Raw genomic sequence first — 22039 nt, 5'->3', positions numbered from 1 at the left:
GGTGGAGGCCTCCACTAAAAGCCATGAAATTTTTGCTGGCTCCACTCATTTCCATTCCCTTTATAGGTTTTTCTTTTTCACAATTGTAAAGATACAATAATACTAAATGTCACTAGACAACTTTGCATAATTAAATGAATCAGAGAAAAAATAGATACAATAAAATCAATGCATGGATGAATTTATTCATTTCTATTAGTTGTTTCTCAAAATATTTTCTTTAACTCGTGCATGAGATAATTTTAAGAGTAATGGTACCATAACACACTTTTACATTCATTTGACACAGAACACAAATCCTTATCATCAAATTATAAAGTCGAGAATGTTTCTGAAGAGCCCACTAACAAATCTCGTCCTCATTATCTTTCTCACCATTCCTCTTCCCAATGTAAATCTCCTTATAGACCAAGTCATAATAAATGCTTTAAATTCTTAGGACATGGTTATATAACTTTTGCCTACCCCAACAAAAAGGTAATGTGCATTAGGGGTGAAGTAATTGTCAATAAAGAGTCTACTATTTTTCCTTACCTTCACAAACTTATAACTTTTCTTCCTCGTCAAGTGACGCAAAAGAGAAGGTCATGCTTAATTGTTTAAACGAGGACCTACAAGATAGAAAAGAAGAAAGAGTAAAAGAAGAAAATGAGAGAAAAGAAGAAAGAGTAAAAGAAGAAAATGAGAGGAAAGAAGAAAGAGTAAAAGAAGAAAATGAGAGAAAAGAAGAAAGAGTAAAAGAAAATGAGAGAAAAGAAAGAAATGAAAGAGCAAAAGAAGAATATGAGAGAAAAGAAAGAGAGAAGAAAAAGTACATATTTTAAGGTAAAAAAATAAATTATATTCTTTTAGGGAGATTATATGATTTAGATAATGAAATTCGTTTATAATAATTTTATTTATATTTTAAATTTTTATTATTAAAATAATCGAGTTTCACAATAAAATTCTAAAACATGATTTTTTAAGCTCTTATAACATACATTAAAAGAAGAAAATGTTTATTTATTTTACAAATAAATTGAGTTTTAAAATTATTCTTAGATATCTTGGATTAAATTGATTAACTAAATAGCTCTTTAGAGAGAGAAGGTTTTATATGACAATATAAACAATTTGTATGGTTAATAAATATATATTATTTTTAAAATAATATTATTTAAAAAAAAGAAATAAAATACATTTTTCTAAAATTTATTTTATTAAAAATGAAGTAATTAAAAATTATAAATAGATAAAACTAAAAGTAAAAATAATTTGTTAATAAATATGTATTATCTTCTTAAATAATATTGTTTTAAAAACTAAACACTAAAAATATAATGTATATTTTTAATTTTAATTTTATTAAATTATCAAGTGATTAGAAATCATAAAAGAATAAAATTAAAAATAAACAATATAAAAAAAGAATTAATATTTTAAATATAAGTTATTTTTTATAATTTATTAAAAGACAAATAATTAAAAGTTATAAAATTTAAAATTAAGAATAAAAAAATATTATAGAAATATATTTATATTTTTAGTACAAATCAATTTAAAAATAAAAAATTACTAAAAGAAAAAAATATTTTCTATGCACATGTGAAAATAAAATAAATAGAAATAAAAAAATGACTACAAAAACAATTGTTAAGATACTTGTAAAAGGAAATAAATCTAAATAAATTAAAATAAATATAAACAAGAAAACAAATTACCAATATAAAATGACAAAAAAATTAATTTATGATAGGTGTGTGTTATTGTGAGCGTGCAGTTAGCATTTAGGGAGATGTAAGAAGCAAAACTTCTATTTATATGTTAAATAGTTCCGGCCCATATTAAAAGCCGACCATCATTTCTAAGTCCAAACCAACAGGTTCACATGTCCTTGAGCGCCAAGGAAAACCTAGTCACTCTGGTCGAGCTCGAATCATAAATTCCAAGACGAAGCAAGTGTTGTCGGAGCTTCCATTTTCGGATAACTGCATACAGAAAAAATTGCGAGCTGAGAGAACCGCTACCTGAGAGTACGACGTACCACCACGCAGCGAAACGACGAGGAGTTTGGGGTGACCGGAGAAGAGAACGACACGTGGCGAGTAGAGACCAGAACAGCGAGTTGTAGGAGAAGAACGAAATTGCAGGTGAGCTTTTTTATTTCCGCACGAGAAACCACAACCAATGGCGTTCTTTTGGGTTAAAAAGAAAACCCCTATAGACTCTCCAACTCGATCGCAAGCTCGGGAGTTTAGCCGAGCTCACCGAGTTCACAGCGAGCCTACCAATCCTGCTCCAAAAATGAGTTTGCTTTTGAGTCAACTCGGATAATGGGTTTGCGAATGTAAACTAAACTGGAACGAGTTTACGAGTTAGCAAGCGAGTTTGATAATCACGATAGTGATCCATTATGTTGTTGCCTATGTGTTAATTGCTTTTGGAAATTGAAATCATGCAAAAGGAAAATTATATTGCTTCTTGTCTATTTTGGAAAGACTTTAAGTATTTTTTTCAGTAAATTCATCTTTAAGCTAATTCCCAATTCCGCAATCTACTCAATTTTCTTGCAAAAAAGAATTTGTGTGAAAAAAAGCTGTGCTTGTTGGGATTTGGTGCCTGAACTGAAGGTTGAACAATATATTCATAAATGCTACAAATCTATTCTGTGCACCAATTTGATATGTTAGAACCAAAAAGCGTACAACAATATTATTTTGGACACACGTATAGTATTTAATTTTATTTATTAGAAAATAATAAATCTGCGTGAACTATACATATTCCCCCCCCCCCCCCCCCCACCGTGGTAGGATAAGACAATAGAGGATTAGATTCTGTCTAATGTATGTAATGTAATACATGTACATTTCAAGATGTACAAACATGATAGATTCTGATACAGGTTTTTTGTTGTCCCGTGTTATATATACATGCAGATAGTTTAGTTGTCAAGTCACAAAACAGTTTCGCCACTTAAGATCCCATCGAAATCTGCCAAAATGTCGCGGAAGGGTTTGATGGAGCAAGACCTGAGTAAGTTGGATGTGACAAAGTTGCATCCACTTTCTCCCGAAGTCATATCTCGGCAAGCTACTATTAATATTGGTAATATTTTCGCACATTTTTGTGGTTTAGCACATATAATGTAATTAAAATGCACTGATTGTGTGCAAGTTGTTAATATTATCCAATCATAGATTACCATGTAGATTAAAACTGTTCACTTTTGTTAAAAATGTATTTAAAGTAATACATAGGGTGATTTCTAATTGGTTGGCAGTGTAGAAATCTTTAAGCTGATGCCATGGAAATTAAACTGTACAAGATAAGTTGTGGTAAGCTTCTCTTTCCATCTGTGACTGTTGATATTGATGTATAGAATTGCATCCTGGCAGGCACTATTGGTCATGTGGCACATGGCAAGTCAACAGTTGTGAAAGCAATATCAGGTGTCCAGGTATTCCTTTGTCTTGAAATATTGCTTATGGTCTCTACATAATAATCGGTTCATGACATATATGTCCTTAGTCACATTTATTTAATTACATCATTCTATAATATGCTAATAAAATACGATGATCCTAACACATTTAATGATTTGTTATATATATATGAATGAATGACCCAAAATTGCTAACATTGTGGGTTTGTTTGCCTTTTGCTGTTCTTCTGTTTTAAAAAGCAGGTTTACCCGTAAAGATGCCATGTTTTATCATTAACATGCACCGTTTATCTTTAGACATTTAAACTATTGACCTATTGTTTCCATGAATGTTGTGCAGACTGTGCGTTTCAAAAATGAGTTGGAGCGTAACATCACAATCAAGCTTGGCTATGCAAATGCAAAAATATACAAGTGTGAAGATGAACGGTGTCCAAGGCCTATGTGCTACAAGTGGGTGCTTATTTTTACATTAGCCATTATGATATCAGGTTAATTTAACTTTTGGTGGACTGATTAATTGTTTCTTACAGGGCTTATGGAAGTGGGAAAGAAGATGGTCCTATGTGTGATGTTCCGGGGTTTGAAAACAGCAAGATGAAATTGCTGAGACATGTTTCATTTGTGGATTGTCCGGTAAAGTTCTGGACTCACATTATTATTTAGGACTGCATAATGCATATTTTTCATTAGATTTTATTTTAGCTATAATATTGGATATACCTGCACATTTGGTAAGATATAATATTGAGACATTTTACTTGTATACATCATCTCTCCTTTTCTGTCCTTAAATAGAAGGAATATATGAGATATCGTGTGTGTATGTGCATGATGTATGAATATACACACAAAATGAAAAATTCTTAGGTGCTCTTAATGAGCAATAGAGATCTCTTGCTCGTATAGACGTATTCCCCCATCTTAGTTAGTCATTACTGTATGTAGTTACTCTAGTACTGCTATAAAAGTGGTATAGTATACATTCAATCTTACATAGTAAGATAAATGTGATGCTCAAGGAGCATAATAGGTACTGGTTCAGAATATTGAAAATTTGTGTTTATTGAAGAAATATGAATGTGGCCACAAGAAGGGGATATTTTGGTATGGCTCATCAAGGAAAAATGATAACTTTTTTGTTATTAGAAGTACTGCTTATGAGAATAGATCATGTTGCATTCTTTTCTTTAGCCATGTGAAAAGAGGTATGAGGAGACCAAGGGCATTAATAAAATGATCTCATGGTGAATAGTTCCTTGAGAATATTGGTTTCTAATCGAGTCCAATGACAGTAGGCGATCTATGTGATTGATCTTACGTAGTGGGACACAACTAATGCTGTTATTTGTTGATAGAAAACTGTTGTATTGGTGGCATTCAAGATTTCTGGTTTGTTCCCTTTCTGAATTATTTTTCAAATCTAAATATATCCCTTGCTATTAAGGTTTCATTATCTTATCCAATATCACCTTAATCTGCTCACTAACCTAGTAACTAAAGGTGCTGCAAAGAGCACCTAAGATTTCGTCATATATATTTTTTGCTTTTACTCTTGGGTATCTATAAGCAATGTAAGGACAGGTCTCCAATCAAATGGCTAAATCATTTAATATATATTTTAGTTTGTTTTTACATGTATCTGATATTTGTTTTTACTTTACCAATTTCCGTAGGGACATGATATTCTCATGGCTACTATGCTTAATGGAGCAGCAATCATGGATGGAGCTTTATTACTCATAGCTGCTAATGAAAGCTGCCCACAACCACAAACCTCTGAGCACTTAGCTGCTGTGGAAATTATGCGTCTACAGCATATAATAATCCTTCAGAACAAGGTTGACTTGATTCAAGAAAATGTGGCAATCAATCAGCATGAAGCAATTTCAAAGTTTATACAGGTGAGTTTTCTTTAAATAGATTTCTTTTACGCAAGTGAATTCCTTTTCAATAGCCTACATGAAAGTTTCCCCCTTTTTGTGACTTGCCAGGGAACTGTTGCCGATGGTGCACCAGTAGTACCCATTTCAGCACAGTTAAAGTATAATATTGATGTTGTGTGCGAGTATATTGTAAAGAAGATCCCAATCCCTGAGAGGAACTTTGTTTCTCCACCTAACATGATTGTAATCCGATCATTTGATGTCAATAAACCTGGTTTTGAGGTTGATGAAATAAAAGGAGGTGTAGCTGGTGGAAGCATTCTGAGGGTAAGTCTTATGGTCAATTTCCTATATGTCATGCTTGATTTGCGCTGTTGTCTTGAATTGCAGTTATTAAGTCAGTAATGATGTCTGGAATGCATAATTTATATAATGTTTGATGCTTGTTATTTTTATTCCGAAATCAAGGAATGAAATAAACCTTGTGTGGTATTTATGTAACGTGGCTTAAAAGACTAAGGTCAGACTCACCCGACAAATTTTTCTTTACAGGGTGTTTTGAAGGTGAATCAATTCATTGAAGTTCGACCTGGGATTGTTGTTAAAGATGAGAGTGGAAATATCCGATGCACACCAATATACTCAAGAATAGTTTCATTGTATGCCGAACAAAATGAGCTTCAATTTGCTGTACCTGGAGGCCTAATTGGTGTTGGGACAACAATGGATCCCACACTGACACGTGCCGATAGGTTGGTAGGTCAAGTTCTAGGAGAGGTTGGATCACTACCTGAGGTTTTTGTTGAATTGGAGGCAAGTTATTCTTACTTATCCATTTGTGCTTGCTGCCAGTAATGAGTTATCAATGAAGTTTGATTGTTTCAATTGAAAAGATGAGATAAGATAGAGATGTTTTTAACACCTTTATTTCTTCTGAACCTTATTCTGTATTGATCGTGCAGGTAAACTTTTTCCTGCTCAGACGGCTTCTTGGGGTCCGAACAAAAGGGTCAGAGAGACAAGGGAAGGTATCGAAGCTGGCGAAGGGAGAGATGCTAATGTTGAACATAGGATCAATGTCAACGGGGGCTAGAGTAATTGCTGTGAGAAATGACTTGGCAAAGTTGCAACTTACATCCCCTGTCTGCACTAGCAAGGGTGAGAAGATAGCACTTAGTCGACGTGTTGAGAAGCATTGGCGTCTTATTGGATGGGGCCAAATCCAAGCAGGAATCACCCTTGACGTCCCTCCTGCCCCCCATTTCAGTTGAACGCAGATAAGCAACACCACAGAAAACAACTGCAGCAGCTTTAAAAACCCGACAACAATTTAGATATGTGGGAAGGGAGACAATTGTTAGGAACAATTTTTTTGAAGTGGCGAAGAAAACATTTTGATTGTTCTCTATTTTAGTTTTCACATCGTTGTTGTTTTATTTTGCCCATGTACCTATTATTGAAGTTCATACCTAGCCTTAACTAGGACATACCGGGATCTTTAGTTTGTTGTTATACTTGAGATATCAACATGCTACCATAAAGAGAAGAGTGTTTCTCCTTACACCATCTCAAATTTCTCTCTCCATTTTCACATTTTTTTTTTAAATTTCAAAACTATTTTCTGGATTTCAATAAACCCTATATTAAACTTGTTTTTTTTAACATTTTTCAAAATTTATTAAAAAAAATCATTTAACAGATTTCAAATTGAAATATTTTTCAAATCTTCAACAAATTTTTAAAATCTTTTAACAAATTTTAAAATCTAATAAAAAAATTTTTAATGAATTTCGAAATTGTTAAAAAAAAATTTTTAATGAATTTTAAAATTTGTTAAAAGATTTTTGAAAGTTTTAGCGAATTTTGAAATTTGTTAAAAAAGTCATTTTTGAAATGTGGAAGTACAAAAACAAATGTGAGGTGATATAGAAAGAAACACTCTCAAGAAAATATAAATGGATTTATATATATCCCTCTTCAAGAGGAAGTTGCCCTAAAGGTCCAAATCGGGTAAGCCTCCTTAATGGCATTATGCTCACAACGGAGTCTTAACACTCAAATTTTGTCCGATGAATAAATTTCTAATTTTTTGTTTTTAAAAGGATTAAATATGTTTTTATCCCTTAACTTTTAGTAAAATTTGGAATTAGTCCCTCTTCAAAATTTTAGTCTAATTTAGTCCTCAAACTTTAAAAATGTGTGAATTTAGTTTTTTTAACTAAATTTTGTTAGGTTTATTTAATGTTTCAAATGCGTTTCATGATAGTATTTGAGTTGTTTATACCATTTGACACATCAAATAAAGTTAACAAAATTTGGTTAAAATGACTAAATTCACACATTTCTAAAGTTTGGGGACTAAATTAGTCTAAAGTTTTGAAGAGGGACTAATTCCAATTTTCACTAAAAGTTAAGTGATCAAAAACATATTTAATCCTTTTTAAAAAGATAGTAAATAAAAATGGGTGAGAAGTGTTTTCTTTTCCCATTTTTGTTTTGATTCAAATTTTTTTAATATCTTCATCATCCATAATTTCTTTTTATATCATCTATTTTTTTTAATACTAACCTATCTGTTTTTTATTAATTTCTATATCCATTTTCACACTTGCATATTGTTTTGTGTATAAATACAATTATTTATGACAACTTGAAAGACTTAAATTCTTCAAATTCTAAATATAAACAGTGGTGTTTGTTTGTCATGTAATTGGAGCTTAACAGAGTAGTCTAAAGTAGGGATGTAAAGGAATATGTTGAACTATTCTCGTTTGTGTCATTTGAAAAAACCAATCTTATCGGTTTGTTCCGTCAGAGCTGGAAACTCTGATATATGGATCAGGCAACAATTAAAATGGAAAGAAACACAAGATACAATAATTTGGAAATAATAAAAATATTTCATCCTTCTCTCGTAAATTTGAAATTTTCAAAGTATTATGATATTTTAACAACTTTTTTAATAATTTTTGACAATAAATTATGTATCACTGTTTTATTGGCCTATATATTTAAAATAAACTAATCACATAAACTATTGTTAAAAAGTTATAAAAAAAAGTTATTAAAAAATCTTTTTCCATTTCCAAATCATAGGGTTGCATGGAGATTTTCCCTTATCTCCTAACATGGTTTAAAGGTTGTATCATAATTTTAGGAAGATGACCTCTCATCAACAATACCACGTTGTTGTAAAATTAAAGATATTAGATAAATCTATTAAGAAGACATTTTCATTTTTAAATAATTTAAAAATAAAACTTGTATATCATAATCATATATATAAATATATAACTAATGTTTATAGAAGGAGTTGGATACTAAAATTCTAATTCGCATAGTTGACCAAAAATAGTTAAACGGTTAATTCTTCTTTCTTTATTATCCATCTACTCAGCAAAAGCGTTTGAGATTGAAACACCAAGTAACGGAAACCCTACGCAAAACCTTTTAACGTTCTCAAACTCAATAATTTACGATACTTTTTTCTTATTGACAACAAATCTTTTAAAAGTAACTAAATAAATAAATAAATGAATTCAGTGTACAACATAAAAGAACGACATTCACCAAATGGATAAAAAATACATCTGTGTCCTGTAGAGGACAAAGATCCTTATTCTTACACTACAAAGAATACAATACAGGAAACTCGCAATGACTAAAAAATTGGTGCGATGATTGAATCAGAAGCAACAATCCAGGATCCAGCAGCAACATAAAGCAGCACAACTGCAAGTAAAGAAGGAAAAGAGGTTAAAAGAAAGGTTTGATTTCATGAAACAAAAATAATACTTTCACACAGTTTTAGTTTTGAACATTCATTTAACACTGTGTGTGAGACTATCTTTATTGAATTTTCAAATCATCACAATTGCTGAATTTTCAAATCAGCACAATCTATTATTTTAAAATTTAATAATACTGGTGTAATGATAGCATCACACATTTTTACATTCATAATTTTTTATTTTATCAAAAAAAGAAGAAAATAAAAAGTAAATCAAGACAGTGTCAAAAGTAAAAAATTTAGATGTGTTAAAAAAATTATTTTCTTATCTTAAATGAGTATTTTTGACACTTTGATATGTCAAGGTATTGCTACTCTTCATGAAAAGACAGAAGTAGTTAAAAAGATTTCAGTGATTTTAGCTATGATTGTATTATGATACAATTTTACGTTTATTTAACAAATAATATAGGATTAAAATGGTTATAAAAATATAATTTTTTTGTATTTTTTTAAGAAAAAAAAGAGAATAAAAAGTAAAAAAGATAGTATATATGAATGTAAAAAGATTTGAAATATGTGAAAGAATATTTTTCATGAACTTACCATCCTTTCCAAAATCCATCTCCTCTGGTCGTGGTTTCTTCTGGAACCCTCTGTTGAGGGTACCCCACAGCTGCAGGTTGATCCTTGGAAGGATATCCCATAGGTGGTGGGGCAGTAACATATGGAGCTGAAGAATAGGCCTGAACCTTTGGTGGATATGATACTGCAGCATCATAATAGCATTCCCATTAAGAATGATCTTCAAGTTAAGCTTTATGTAAAAACTGAAAGGAAAATACAACATTATGCTGAATGATAGAATGAAAACTTACCAGGGGCCTCTTGCTGATTGTAGTGATTCATGATGATCGAAGTTACTGTTTTGTTATAGTACGTAACGAAGGGTTTAAGAGGTTTTGAAGTTGGAAATATAGAATGAAATATGCATATGTAGTTGTAGTATATATAGATTTATCTGGGTATGTTGCTTAATGCAGTGGAAAACGAAATACGTGTGGGAAATATACAAACGCGTTGATGTTATTATCATTACAGACAACAGAAGGAAGTCGGTGTTTGGATATGAAGCTTCTGTGGCAGATGGCTTCTTCTCGAGTTGCCACGAATTTTGACAAGTCTTTTTCATTCTAATGTTTTTCCGAATTCTCAACTTCCACGCGTATGGCTCATTCTTGACTGCGTCGTCATTGATACGTGCCTTTTTTTTTCTTTGAGCTACTTATGGGTACGCAACTTCTTTTTAAAATTTTCTTATAATTATTTTAAATAAATGGTATCACGATATACTTTTGCTTGATACAGAGAATAAGATAAAATAATCTTGAAAATATAAAGTTTTATATTTTTTTAAGAAAAAAATAATGTAAAAAATTCAAGTGTATTAAAAAATATTTTTTATTATTTTATATTTAAATATGTTTGTCTGGATTCAAAAGAGAAACATATAACAAAGTTCTTTTTTTTATTGAAGACGATGAAAAGAAGTGGAGAGAAAAAGTTATACTTATAAAGAAAACTAATAGTTCTCGTTTATGTTTCTTTCAATTTATTCTGCTGGTTTGCTTTCGTTATTCACAAAAACATTACGGTTAGTGTAAATTTTTTTATACGAATACTGATTTATGGATTTAGTAAATTTGTAAATGTAAATTGCAAAGCTAAATGTATATAATATTGAAAATTATTAGAATTCACAAAATCAAAAGTAAAGTTTATTAAATATAACATGATATCGAATAAAAATGAAAAGTGTGTTGTTATTTTTTTTAAGCATGAATTCTTTCTTAAAAAGGATAAAGATAACATTAAAAATATTTTAATTTTTGTAATTACTTATAATAGTTGAAGATAATTTATTGATATATAAACTTGAATTTATAACATAATTTATCAATGGATATCATAATTTTAATTATTGACGATATATTTTTTGTTAATAATAAATATGTGATAAAATTTGTCTAATAGTAAATTAGAATTTTTATTTTTGGTGAATATTTTCTTTTACCACGTATCCAATGACCAATTTCATCAATGACTTATAATTCTTATTACACTACAAAAAAAAAATGGAATTATCAATTATTAGTATTTATCATCATTAAACAAAATTATGTTGTTAATGAATGTTTTTTATGGATTATTAACTGACAAAAATCTTTTGATAGAAACATTGTCGAAAATATTTACTAACTAATCTAAACCGTTGATAACTACCGATGGATATTAATTGTCGGTAATTACTGACGATCAAGATATGTTGATAAATATTGGCGACCACTACGGTCGATACAATTTATCGATAAATACGATAACAGATACAAGTGTAATGGACAATATTTTCTACCCCACCACAATCAAACTTGGACATAAAACCAAGCAAAAAATTCACTGAAAATCAAATGCATAACATTAATACGCATAGAAACATGTTTATGGTGTCATTAATACAAGCATAAAAGTTTTAAAGTAAATGTTTATAAACTAATAAAGTTCTAATAATCAACATAGTCATCAGAATCATTTCCTTCTTCTTCATTGTGTTGTTGCTATTGTTGCGGATGTGGCATAATTAGGGTGGGCTAGGCTAGAGAGGATCATTGTTGGGAAGATCTTTGGCAGAACTGAGGCAAGAATATCATGACCAGATTTAGAAGATTCGTAAACTATTGTCTTAGATAATAATAATAATAGCACAATCATGTGTTTTAAATGCTTAAACGCTTGACTTGATAAATATGTATGAACAATATTTGATGTGCTATTCAAAATACGTACTGCAACATTTTGTAAGAACTTCCTTTATGAACAATAAATATTTTAGCTTGGAAGATTCTTATGTTTAGAAATTAAAGTGCAATTGCAGGTTTTTAGAAGAGGATCGTTTAGACAAAAGAAGACATAATTGCTCAAGAGATTTTATATTGCTTCGTTCGAACTGAGCTACATCTAGTCTCCTCCGTAGAGGGTTCCATTATAATCTTCACACGATTACAAATGAGTATTAGCATCACTCCTGCTACTCAGCAACCACGCCGAGATTTCCATTGAGTATTTGCACCACTTCTGGTACTCAGCAACCCCGTCGACATTTCCTTTGAGTATTCGCACTACTCCTAGTACTTAGCAACCTTAGCCGATATTTTCTTTGAATATTTGAATCACTCCTAGTACTTAGCAACCTTACCAAGATTCCTCAACTCAGACAGAGTTCAGTTGTAAGTATTTTAATTCTTTTCAGAATTGCAATCAACGATTGCTTACAAGTAGTTCAGACTATATCTCTCGCAAAGATGATTTGATTACAATACAAATAAGTCTAAACACTCGAAGGTGTTTCTCTCTTTTCTCTTACAACAGTAAGCAATATGACAGTGAAGTGTGATAACATTTACTTTTCTCTTTTTCTCTTCTTTTCTCTTTTCTTCTCTTCTCTTTTCTTCAGCTCAGATGTATTCTTTTTCTTGAGCTCTTTTTCTTTTGTTTCTCAGGATGAATATTTCGTTGTAAGTTTTGCTTCACTATCCTCTTAAGCTATCCTCTTTATTTTCCTTTCAAGAGTTATTATACTTAAAGGCTTCATGGATATTTGTCCGTTAGACTGAGTTTGTAGTCTTGATACTCGTGCTTTCTTTTTCTTCTTTGAACAACGACCATTGGGTAAATTAACTTGTCAAAGCAGGCATGCTTTTCAAAACTTTTCTTGAAGTAGGTTGTACGATCTTTTTAGGTATGACTTCAAGTGAAGAACATTCGGTGAATATCTCCATTGTCTCTAACATCCATTTTTTGATATTTGATTTATAGTTTTGTAAATGCATGTAGAATAGCTTATCTGCAAGAATAGAGTAATTTGTGCATGCAGTAGATACGTCTTTTCTTATCATTTTTGTTATTTTTGAACATTGATCATTTAATGTCATTTAATGTTTACTCAGAACAACAAAGTGGTTTTTGATTTTCTACCGTTAGGTAGCGTTTTACAAATGGGCTATTTTCTCTTATACTAAGCGTAGTATAGATACTTCATCGTTAGATGAGGTATATATTAAGCTCATGGTATCATTTAGTCAAGTAAACACTTCTTTTGATTTTGTCTATTTTTAGACATGTAGTGTTTAACTTGTTAAAACTTTCTTTTAATATTTTGATAATTAAAGTCTTTTAAGGTGTTTTGTCAGAGGCATTGTCTCGACTGTTTTGCTTCCGAGAGTTATGTTGAATACCTTTTTCAGGTATGATAAGCATCAAGCATTTAACTTCAACTATCTTAGATGCTTTGGGCACAACATCGTTTAGCCATGCGTCTAGGTGTTTTAACCTAATTTTTTTTTATTTCCTAAGAACCTAAGTGTTTTCCTAAGTTTTTCTATGTTAGAGATTTTGTTTGTAGGTTTTGTGTGTTTGGGATTTAGATTCTAAGTCTTGTGTTTTCACCTTAAGTTATTTTCTTGTTATTATCCTGTTTTAATATTATTTGATTAAACTTCAAAACATGAGAGCGTTTATACGCATAGATGATTTTGTCTTAACATACTTCGACCATTATCTCCTGAAAATATTGCAAAAAAAGCCTAGAAATGTCCTTTAATTCTAATTCTGCAGCTTTTGGTTCCTCCAATTTTCGTGGCAATGCATCAACCACCTTGTTAGTGGCATTAGATATGTATTCAATCTCAAACTCGTAGCCCAAAAGCTTGGCCAACCAATTTTGTTGATTTTGAGTGGTTATACGTTATTCCAACAAGTACCTTAAATTTCTTTGATATGTATGCATAAAAAAACTTTGCCCCAACAAATATGATCTATAGAAAGAACCAAAACCATAAATTCCTTCTCATGTATAAATTTGGACAAGGAAGAATCATTTAAGGCTTTGCTAAAATAAACAATAGATCTTCTATTATGTGATAAAAACCTTAGAGACATTACTTATTTTCTTTACATTGAAATGACACGTAACAAAATATGTTTTAGACCTCCTCAAACAAGTTGGAATGTTAGCTTGAACTCCTAGACCTATATTTATGGCTCATTCTTTTCATCTCTCTGTTGACAATGGTGATAAATTCAATAACAAAGATTCTTCTATGTACAAAAGACTCACGAGATGACTCATTTATAAACTAACATTTGTCCTAATATCTCCTACGTTGTTAACCAACTTAGTCAATTTATTTCTTCTCCTATAGTGATCACCAACAAGTTGTTTTATAATCTTAATATATTTGAAAGGAACTTTGAGAAATGGCATTTTTTTTAGCAATCAAAGCATTATTCAACTAAAAGTTTTTAATGACTCAAATTAGACTAATTGTCCGTAAACAAGATGGTTTATTACATGATATTCTATCTATCTTGGAGATTCCGGAAATCAAAGAAACAACCTTACTATATTCAAAAGTTAATTGTGTCATTGCTACTACATGTTATGATAACCAATCAACTATACAAGTTACCTCTAATAAAATTCTCCATGAAATGAACAAAGTACATTAAAATCGACTATTATTTGATTGAGAAAATCAATGTTAGTTTAATCAAATATCTTCCCATTACTTCTTCACCAAATTTCTTCCTTTTGCTGCCTTTAAAGGAATGTGTTCCAAACTGAAAATGATGAATATGTATTTCCAGCTTGAGGTTGAGAGGGCGTGATGAAATCTTTATTTCCTGCACAAGCATTGTTGTTACCTTCTCTAGTTTTTCTATCTTCAGTCGTAAGCCCTTTTAGGGCTGACTTATGTTGTCTTATTATGGTTTCTATTTCAGTTTCTAGTTGTTAGAGCTTTGCATGTATAGATAGATACTCTTTCTATAGTAAAATTCAGCGATCTTATCTGGTTAAATCTCTTTTTTCTCTTATCCTCCCTTCTTTTGTTTCTTGCTATGGAGAAAGACTTCACAAGGAAGTTATTTGTTGTACGCATATCAAATATCATTCTATTATTTAGTTGCGATAAGTGAAGGTAATTTTTTGAATCCCAAATATAGAGATAAGTATTATCTTCTAACCAATATATTGTTAATTGTACTCCCTCTTTCTCTTTTTCTCTCTTTCTTTTGTCTCTTCCGTCTCTCTTTCTCTCTTTCTTTCGTCTCTTCTCTCTTTCTCTCTTTTATCTCTTCCTTCTCTCTTATCACTTTTCAATTTTAATCCAATTATACTGACATTACTCAACACAATCGGCGACTTCCAGTACTAAAATTTAACGCCGGGTTTCCTTCAAAAAGTATAAATATTACCAATCTTAAATTTTCTTTTCTAAACTTGAAATTACACTACACATCTGTTTTTCTTTTTCAAACTTTAAATTGCAATACACATCTGTTAGCTTTATTACTTGTTTTCTCAAAATTCACCTTCACACATACATCGCGGTTGGAACTGACGTTAAATCGTAATTTTTGTATCAAGCTTGCCCCATATTTGCATGTCGTGCTAATGCTAGGAAACTAGATCACATTGAACATTTACTACTTTATTCGCATACTCAAATTTCTAAAGAAACTCAGTTACAAGGAATTCCAACAAATTTCTAGAGATCCCAACAGATTAAAGCAGACAGAACTATTATCTCCAGAGTTATTCAATTTTTTAGCAACGAAACAAACCAAACGAAAATTAACAGAACGATTAGTTTCCAAAACAATTGAGTGCTAATAATAAAAAATGTGTTAATAGACAACAAAAGTAAACATATCCCCAATCACATCAAGCTAGAACTCGGCTGGTACTACAGAATCTCGATAAATACACATCAACAGGAAGAGACAACAGATGTACATGAAATATCTATGGTTTGCGAGCTGGTGGTGGTGAACTGCTGCTGCTACTATTGCTACTGCCTCTTCCTCTCAAAGGCCTACCCATTAGTAAACATTATTACATCAGCAAATGGCCGAAATGAACTACTAAGATACAATTCAATACAACAACCAAAAAATTATAGAAAACATCACACCAATCACCTAAGCAGTTTCCAAGTTATTTAAAGCCGACAGTGCTTATCAATATCATTAAATGAAAATCTACAAATACCAAACTATTTTCACAATCCAAACAGTTTGCTATTGAGACATGTGCACTCGAATTAATTATCAGACCAAGGACGATATATCTTATTGCTGAAAAAATATATCAGACCGAGGAAGAGAAATTGATAAAATTTACGGAAATGATTAGTAGTCAATTCTATTTACGTGAAGCATATTTTCAGTGTTTGCTTAAGATAGCATCCATATGCCATTGGGGAAGAAGCATTGATGACAAGCAAGGAGGCAAATCAAGGCCTAAATACGGAGAAAACAATTGTCTGACAGGAATCCAAACCATATCAGTTAATCTGCTTCCATATTATCTTTTACACAATAAGTTTTGGCCTTTCAATGGAGTAGGTGATGTTTAATTTATATGATATTTCAATGCGTTTTTTTTGAAAAACAAACCGTTCGCTACACAATTTTTAAGAGGGTCACTAGTGAAAATCATTCAATTATTTTATCTTGCTTTAACCCATAAATGATTGTAAGAGGGTCACTAGTGAAAATCATTCAATTATTTTAATCTTGCTTTAACCCATAAATGACTGAACAAATTTGGACGCCGGTAAAAGAAGAAAAACACACCAAGCATGCAGTGAACAAAATATACATGAATCTTCCCAAGAAAATCCAATAGTACATGTTACTGACAGAGACAAGGAATCAAGATACTAAACAAGACAACATTATATCAAATAATATAATTACCTTCTTGGGCTGCGACTCTTTGATCTCCTGGAAACCTGCCAAAGTTATGAAGGACTAAGCCAGAGACTATTCCAAGTAAAAGATAACACCATATAAGCGAGAGAAAAAAAACATACCTTGCGTGGACTTGGTGAATCTGAGTACGATGATGACCTCCCACGCCTTACAGGTGGCCTACCTCTATCAAGGAAATAAAGTTCATAAAGTGCTCAAATATTTTTCAAATTGCATCAAAAAACGCAATAAAAAAGTAACTAAGAAACTTATAAAACTTCTCGTGTATTATTTTGCAAGCAGATGTTAGTTGTAAGAATATGAAGAACATTGACAATATTCTGTGAAATAACATTTTTCAACAAATACAAGTCTAAGAAGGGCCAAGTTAAATTTCATCAAGAGCATGAATGATCTATTGAAAAGATCTTCATAACAAAAACCAAGTCCAAGCATTATATTTTCCATTCTCCTTAAGAATCTCATGAACTTTTACTTCAATATAAACATCCAATAACGAAAAAAGCAAACAAACTGCAAAATCTAAGGCATGATACAAGGAACAGAAATGTATACAGTAGCTCATTTTAACAACCTGACTACTGAAACATAAAAGCATGAACGAAAAATACCTGCGAGGTGAGAAAGACCTCGACCTTGAACGTGCTGACCTACGTAATGGAGAGCGAGTGCGTCTATGACCAATTGGAGACCTTCTAGGAGGACTGCGAGCACGTCTAGGTGGTGGTGATCTAGAGAAAAAAAATATCATTTTTTAAAGGGAAAATATGTGCAGTCTACCAAAAAATGCATATTAATAATTGAGGGAAATAATTATAAGAAAGGTACCGGCGCCGAGGAGGAGGAGGAGGAGGAGGTGAACGTCGCCGCCCTGGGCTTCCACGCATCCTTCTAGGTGAGACCCTACAGCAGTTATATATGAATGAGTAGACCTATAGAAACAGTTACCCAAAGTATGTGTGTAACTTTGAAAGCCAACCTTGCAGGGGATCTAATGCGTCTTGGTGGAGATGGAGAACGACCTCTTCCAGGAGATACAGGCCGCCTCCTAGGAGGGGTATCTCCTCCACGACGATAAGGAGAGTCTAATCGGCGACGAACAGGAGAATCTGCACGGCGGCGAGGAGAATCTGGTCGTCTTGGAGATCCAGCTCTTCGAGGTACAGGAGATCTCCTCCGTGGTGAGGGAGGCTTTCTTCGAGGTGCTGGAATTGACAAACTGAAGTTCAGTATATATAAAAATTGACCAATAATATAATTAGAAACCAAAAAAATGTCCAACACATCACATATATACATTCTCTCTGACGCTTTGGCCCATCCTTGTCAACATCTGCACTAGCATTATCAGTCCTGGGGGTGTCTCTCTTTGGAGCAGCAACAGAAGCCTTTGGGGGTGGTGAAACTTTCTGTCTAGGAGGTAAAGTAAATCTTGCCTTGATGACATTGCCATCTATTTGGGCCTGCATTAAAAAATGAAGGCTTCAATTTACAAATGTAACAGCCAGTAGTAAGCTTGATCGGAAATCATTCCACACCAGTCGCAGAAACCTACACCATCCATGTATAATAAGGCTTTTTCAGCATCCTCTCTAGTCTTGAACTGCACATATGCATATCCCTTTGGAAGATTGACCTAGAAATGAGATGAAAGGAATGAAAATTCCATATCACACTAAATTGTCATAACTATGCTGCTAAAGTAAACAAAACTTACAGCTCGATCTATTGCCAACTCCACACTTACAACCTCACCAAAGTTACCTGAAAAATAATGCACAAGGCTGGATCACTAAAAGGTCAACAAAAGTGGATATGAGCACTTTAAGTTATAAAGATTACTTAAAGATTTCTTTGAATTACTGATAAGGTCACTAAAATATCTCTTATGCAATAAGAGATCAAGCCAATTTGCCTTAACAGTTGATAATATTATTATTACAAATATTGAAGTCTCGATGATTGAAAGTAAGGTTTAATGAAGGAACGTGAATAAAAATGAAACAAAAAGAGAGGTTGCACTGGGCTTAATTCATAGATGCTATCCCCATATTGGATCTGACCAATTAGCTAAATGTGCATTGCCCAATAATAGCTATTCCCAAGTACTTGGCAAACATAAGTAGCCTATAACATATTGCATACACAATGTAAAAACACTATAAAAGAAAAAGGTAGAGATAAGTAAACATGAATTGCCAATTAAATCTTTTCCCATGTATTTGATTATCGCAAATAGTATATTGCACTCACTATGTAAATGTAAGATAAAACTAGAAAGTAGAAATAAGTAAATATGCATTGTCAATTAATAACTCTCTTCCCAAGTATTTGGCAACCATAAGTACCCAATAACATATTGCATTCAAAATGTAAATGTAGGATAAAAGTATAAGGTAGAATAAATTAAACATACTGAAAATTTCCTTCAAATGACTCTCATTGACATTTCTGCTGAGCTTTTCCACATGAAGAACTAGTGATTCCCGTACAGGAGAAGGTTTCCTGAGTTCAAACACAGGAAACAAGTCCATAAGCAAGAAGTTCAATTAACAAAACTGAATAAAGATGTGAACAGATTAACTTTAGAAGAATCACATCAAGAGAACCCAATAGAATTTAACATTATGAAGTGAAACACCAAAGTTTAAATATATTATCATTTCGATGATTTGAAGTATATAGACAAAAGGAACACTAGAGTGCTAATGCCAGAGACAACATAAAACTCGTCAACTTCGTTTTCCGAATACTAATTTGCACCTTGCCGACTCGCTATACCGTGTTAACTTTAACGAGGAACACATCCTGACTTCATCAATATTCACTATTGCACTAGCCTTCAAATTATACGTTGAAATAATAACTGGCAATACATCCAATAACTATAACAAGTAAGATAAAAATACCTTGGGGGAGGTGAAGCTCTCTTTGACTGAGGTGGAGGAGACCGACCACGCCTAGCTGCTGCTGCTGCTGCTTCAGCGGGACTGTAGTACAAAAAAAATTAAAACAGTAACACTATATCACAGCGCACAACTCATAAAACACAAACAGAAAAAAAGAAAACCTAAGAGACCCTTAACAAAAGGTCCACAACCCCGCAAAAATAAATAATTATACACACATACTCGCATCGACCATAATTTAAAACATTCATCATTAATCCTCTTCCAAAAAAGGAAAACAGAATGAACAATAAACATTACCGCAAAACTCCATTAAACTCAATTTTCACATATCTTTCAATCACACAGCACACAAATTCAACAGCACAGGTGAATAAAAGATAACAATTAAGATCTAATAAGCAGTAAGCAGCTAAGAGGACAGCGCATGCGTCAGACACAAATTAAAGAATGTTGAGTTCTTTCGCCGCTCGCTCCGATGGAAGAAATCAACCGTACCTTCTGCGCCTCTGGGGCGGAGGGCTGCGGCTGCGGGAGCTGCGGGAGGGAGAGGAGGAGGATGAGAAAGATCTGGAGCGCGAGGGAGAGCGGGAGCGGGAGCGAGTGTGCGAGCCAGAGGAGCGAGAAGAGGAGGGAGATGAGGAGCGAGAGGAAGAGCCGGAGACTGAACCGGAGGGAGAGCGACGACCTCGCCCAGGTTTCGCCATTGTTACAGAGAGGAAGGAGGAAACCCTCTATAAACCCTAGCTTCTCCAAAACTAGCTAAGGTGTGAATGAAAACTAGAAAGAAACGAAATATAAGAAGGGAACAAGTAAGACAGTGAACAATGAGTGTTTTACAACATGATATGCCTTGGACAATGGATTTTCTAGAATATATTATTCCAATTTCGGATTTATTTTTATGCAAACTACCTTTTTATTACTCCAAGCAACTAGTTTAATGAATATAAAAAACAATTAAATAAGTTAAAATAAATAAAATGCTTCATAAAATTATAAATAAGTTAAAATAAATAAAATGCTTCATAAAAATATAAATAAGTATTAGATTAATATAATTAATAATATATTTTATTATAAAATTATATAAATTTTATGTAAATTACAAAATTATATATAATTTTAAAAATATAATGTTGTATTAAATTCTAAATTTATACAAAATAATTAATATTATATAAATTATATTAATCGTATAGATTTATATTGCATTAAAAATTATAGAATTCAAATCATTAAAATTATAATATTATATTAAGTAAGGAAATTGTATTTTAATATTATATATTTTTTATAAAATTATATTAAATTATATAAAATATTGTATAATTATAAAATAGGGTAAAATTATAAATTTCTATGGTTTAAGCAATCAAATTATTTAAAATATATTATTTATATAATTCAAACTGTGAAAATATTTAAAGTATATTATTTAATAAGTTAATTTATCATTGACAGATATTAAATTTTATTTTATGTGGTTTTCTTACATAACATAATTTTAGTTAAATAATTTTACTGATTTTTATTTTTTTTATGCTTTTTATTTATATTTTAATATAATTAGAGCATTTTCCAGAATAACAAAATATGTTTGTATTTTTTAGTAATTATAATTTTAAAATAAATATATTTCCATAAGACTCGGATTTTAAATCGTATATATTATCTATAAGTTTTATCCTAAATATTATTATTTTTAATATAAGTTAGTAATTTTCGATAAAATAATGAAAAGGAATGTGAAACAAAATTAAAGTTAAGAAATGGTCAAAGAGATGTCTAAACATGCAAATAAATATCATTTTTAATATATTTTTTATCCTATTTCTCCTTTTCTAAATATTAAAGTTTATATTCCTTCATCTTTACACCTTACCAAATAACCTAATAAATAGCGGATAGTTACTATATAATCTTTTACTTTAAAAAAACAAATACTCTATTTACCTTTTGATACTTTTGAGAAAACTACATACATATGAATATGATAAAGTCATCTTATTTATAATTCAGACAAAGAAATGAGAGATTGCTTATTTTCAACTACTTACTTTTAACATCAATAATCTTTTTATTGATAAAAGAAAAATAAATTCTAAAATGGATAGCATCACGTTGTAACAGTGGGTAGATTAATACATGTAAAAGCTATAAGTGAGGTATTGGATTTTTTTTAGCATAAGTGAGAGATTGGATTTTGTTTTAGCAATATAAAAGAAAGATATCATCACCATAGTCAACAAAA

At 31.4% G+C, this 22039-nt stretch overlaps 3 protein-coding genes across 4 annotated transcripts; 1 reads left to right on the top strand and 2 right to left on the bottom strand.

Moving 5' to 3' along the window:
• Positions 1-1852: 1852 nt before the first annotated feature.
• On the top strand, positions 1853-6874 carry LOC108334420 (eukaryotic translation initiation factor 2 subunit gamma-like). Its single transcript, XM_052870719.1, has 9 exons — positions 1853-2132; positions 2922-3090; positions 3381-3442; positions 3768-3880; positions 3961-4063; positions 5104-5331; positions 5422-5640; positions 5866-6126; positions 6276-6874. The coding sequence occupies exons 2-9, from the start codon at positions 2985-2987 to the stop codon at positions 6582-6584; spliced, it is 1401 nt and encodes a 466-aa protein (XP_052726679.1). The 5' UTR covers positions 1853-2132; positions 2922-2984; the 3' UTR covers positions 6585-6874.
• A 1944-nt stretch (positions 6875-8818) lies between these two features.
• Positions 8819-10080, bottom strand: LOC108333662 (protein CYSTEINE-RICH TRANSMEMBRANE MODULE 9). Its single transcript, XM_017569138.2, has 3 exons — positions 9922-10080; positions 9650-9812; positions 8819-9045 (listed from the first exon to the last, which is right to left on the bottom strand). Exons 1-3 carry the CDS (start codon positions 9950-9952, stop codon positions 9000-9002), a joined length of 240 nt encoding a protein of 79 aa, XP_017424627.1. The 5' UTR covers positions 9953-10080; the 3' UTR covers positions 8819-8999.
• A 5670-nt stretch (positions 10081-15750) lies between these two features.
• On the bottom strand, positions 15751-20607 carry LOC108334435 (serine/arginine-rich splicing factor SR45). 2 transcript variants are annotated; one of them, XM_052870584.1, is made up of 12 exons: positions 20284-20607; positions 19786-19866; positions 19293-19381; positions 18594-18640; positions 18432-18512; positions 18174-18339; positions 17856-18081; positions 17705-17779; positions 17488-17607; positions 16978-17035; positions 16862-16896; positions 15751-15975 (listed from the first exon to the last, which is right to left on the bottom strand). In XM_052870584.1, the coding sequence occupies exons 1-12, from the start codon at positions 20490-20492 to the stop codon at positions 15906-15908; spliced, it is 1257 nt and encodes a 418-aa protein (XP_052726544.1). In that variant the 5' UTR covers positions 20493-20607; the 3' UTR covers positions 15751-15905. The 2 variants fall into 2 exon arrangements, with proteins under 2 accessions (XP_052726544.1, XP_017425767.1); XM_017570278.2 differs by having other exon boundaries at positions 16978-17041; positions 20284-20606.
• Between the last annotated feature and the right edge of the window lie 1432 nt (positions 20608-22039).

This window comes from Vigna angularis, chromosome 11 (assembly GCF_016808095.1).
Source record: "Vigna angularis cultivar LongXiaoDou No.4 chromosome 11, ASM1680809v1, whole genome shotgun sequence".
Taxonomy (NCBI): domain Eukaryota; kingdom Viridiplantae; phylum Streptophyta; class Magnoliopsida; order Fabales; family Fabaceae; genus Vigna; species Vigna angularis.
Note: the sequence above shows the minus strand (reverse complement) of the source record. Positions and strands in the feature narration are given on the sequence as shown.

Coding starts and splice junctions, on each gene's coding strand:
- LOC108333662 (XM_017569138.2), bottom strand. CDS start 9,952: ATGAATCACTACAATCAGCAAGAGGCCCCTG. Junction 9,813..9,921: donor CAATCAGCAAGAGGCCCCTG/GTAAGTTTTCAT, acceptor ATGATGCTGCAG/TATCATATCCACCAAAGGTT. Junction 9,046..9,649: donor GATGGATTTTGGAAAGGATG/GTAAGTTCATGA, acceptor CTTTACTTGCAG/TTGTGCTGCTTTATGTTGCT.
- LOC108334420 (XM_052870719.1), top strand. CDS start 2,985: ATGTCGCGGAAGGGTTTGATGGAGCAAGACCTGAGTAAGTTGGATGTG. Junction 3,443..3,767: donor AAGCAATATCAGGTGTCCAG/GTATTCCTTTGT, acceptor AATGTTGTGCAG/ACTGTGCGTTTCAAAAATGA. Junction 3,881..3,960: donor CCAAGGCCTATGTGCTACAA/GTGGGTGCTTAT, acceptor TGTTTCTTACAG/GGCTTATGGAAGTGGGAAAG.
- LOC108334435 (XM_017570278.2), bottom strand. CDS start 20,492: ATGGCGAAACCTGGGCGAGGTCGTCGCTCTCCCTCCGGTTCAGTCTCC. Junction 19,867..20,283: donor CCGCCCCAGAGGCGCAGAAG/GTACGGTTGATT, acceptor TTTGTACTACAG/TCCCGCTGAAGCAGCAGCAG. Junction 18,340..18,431: donor CCTTATTATACATGGATGGT/GTAGGTTTCTGC, acceptor TTTTTAATGCAG/GCCCAAATAGATGGCAATGT.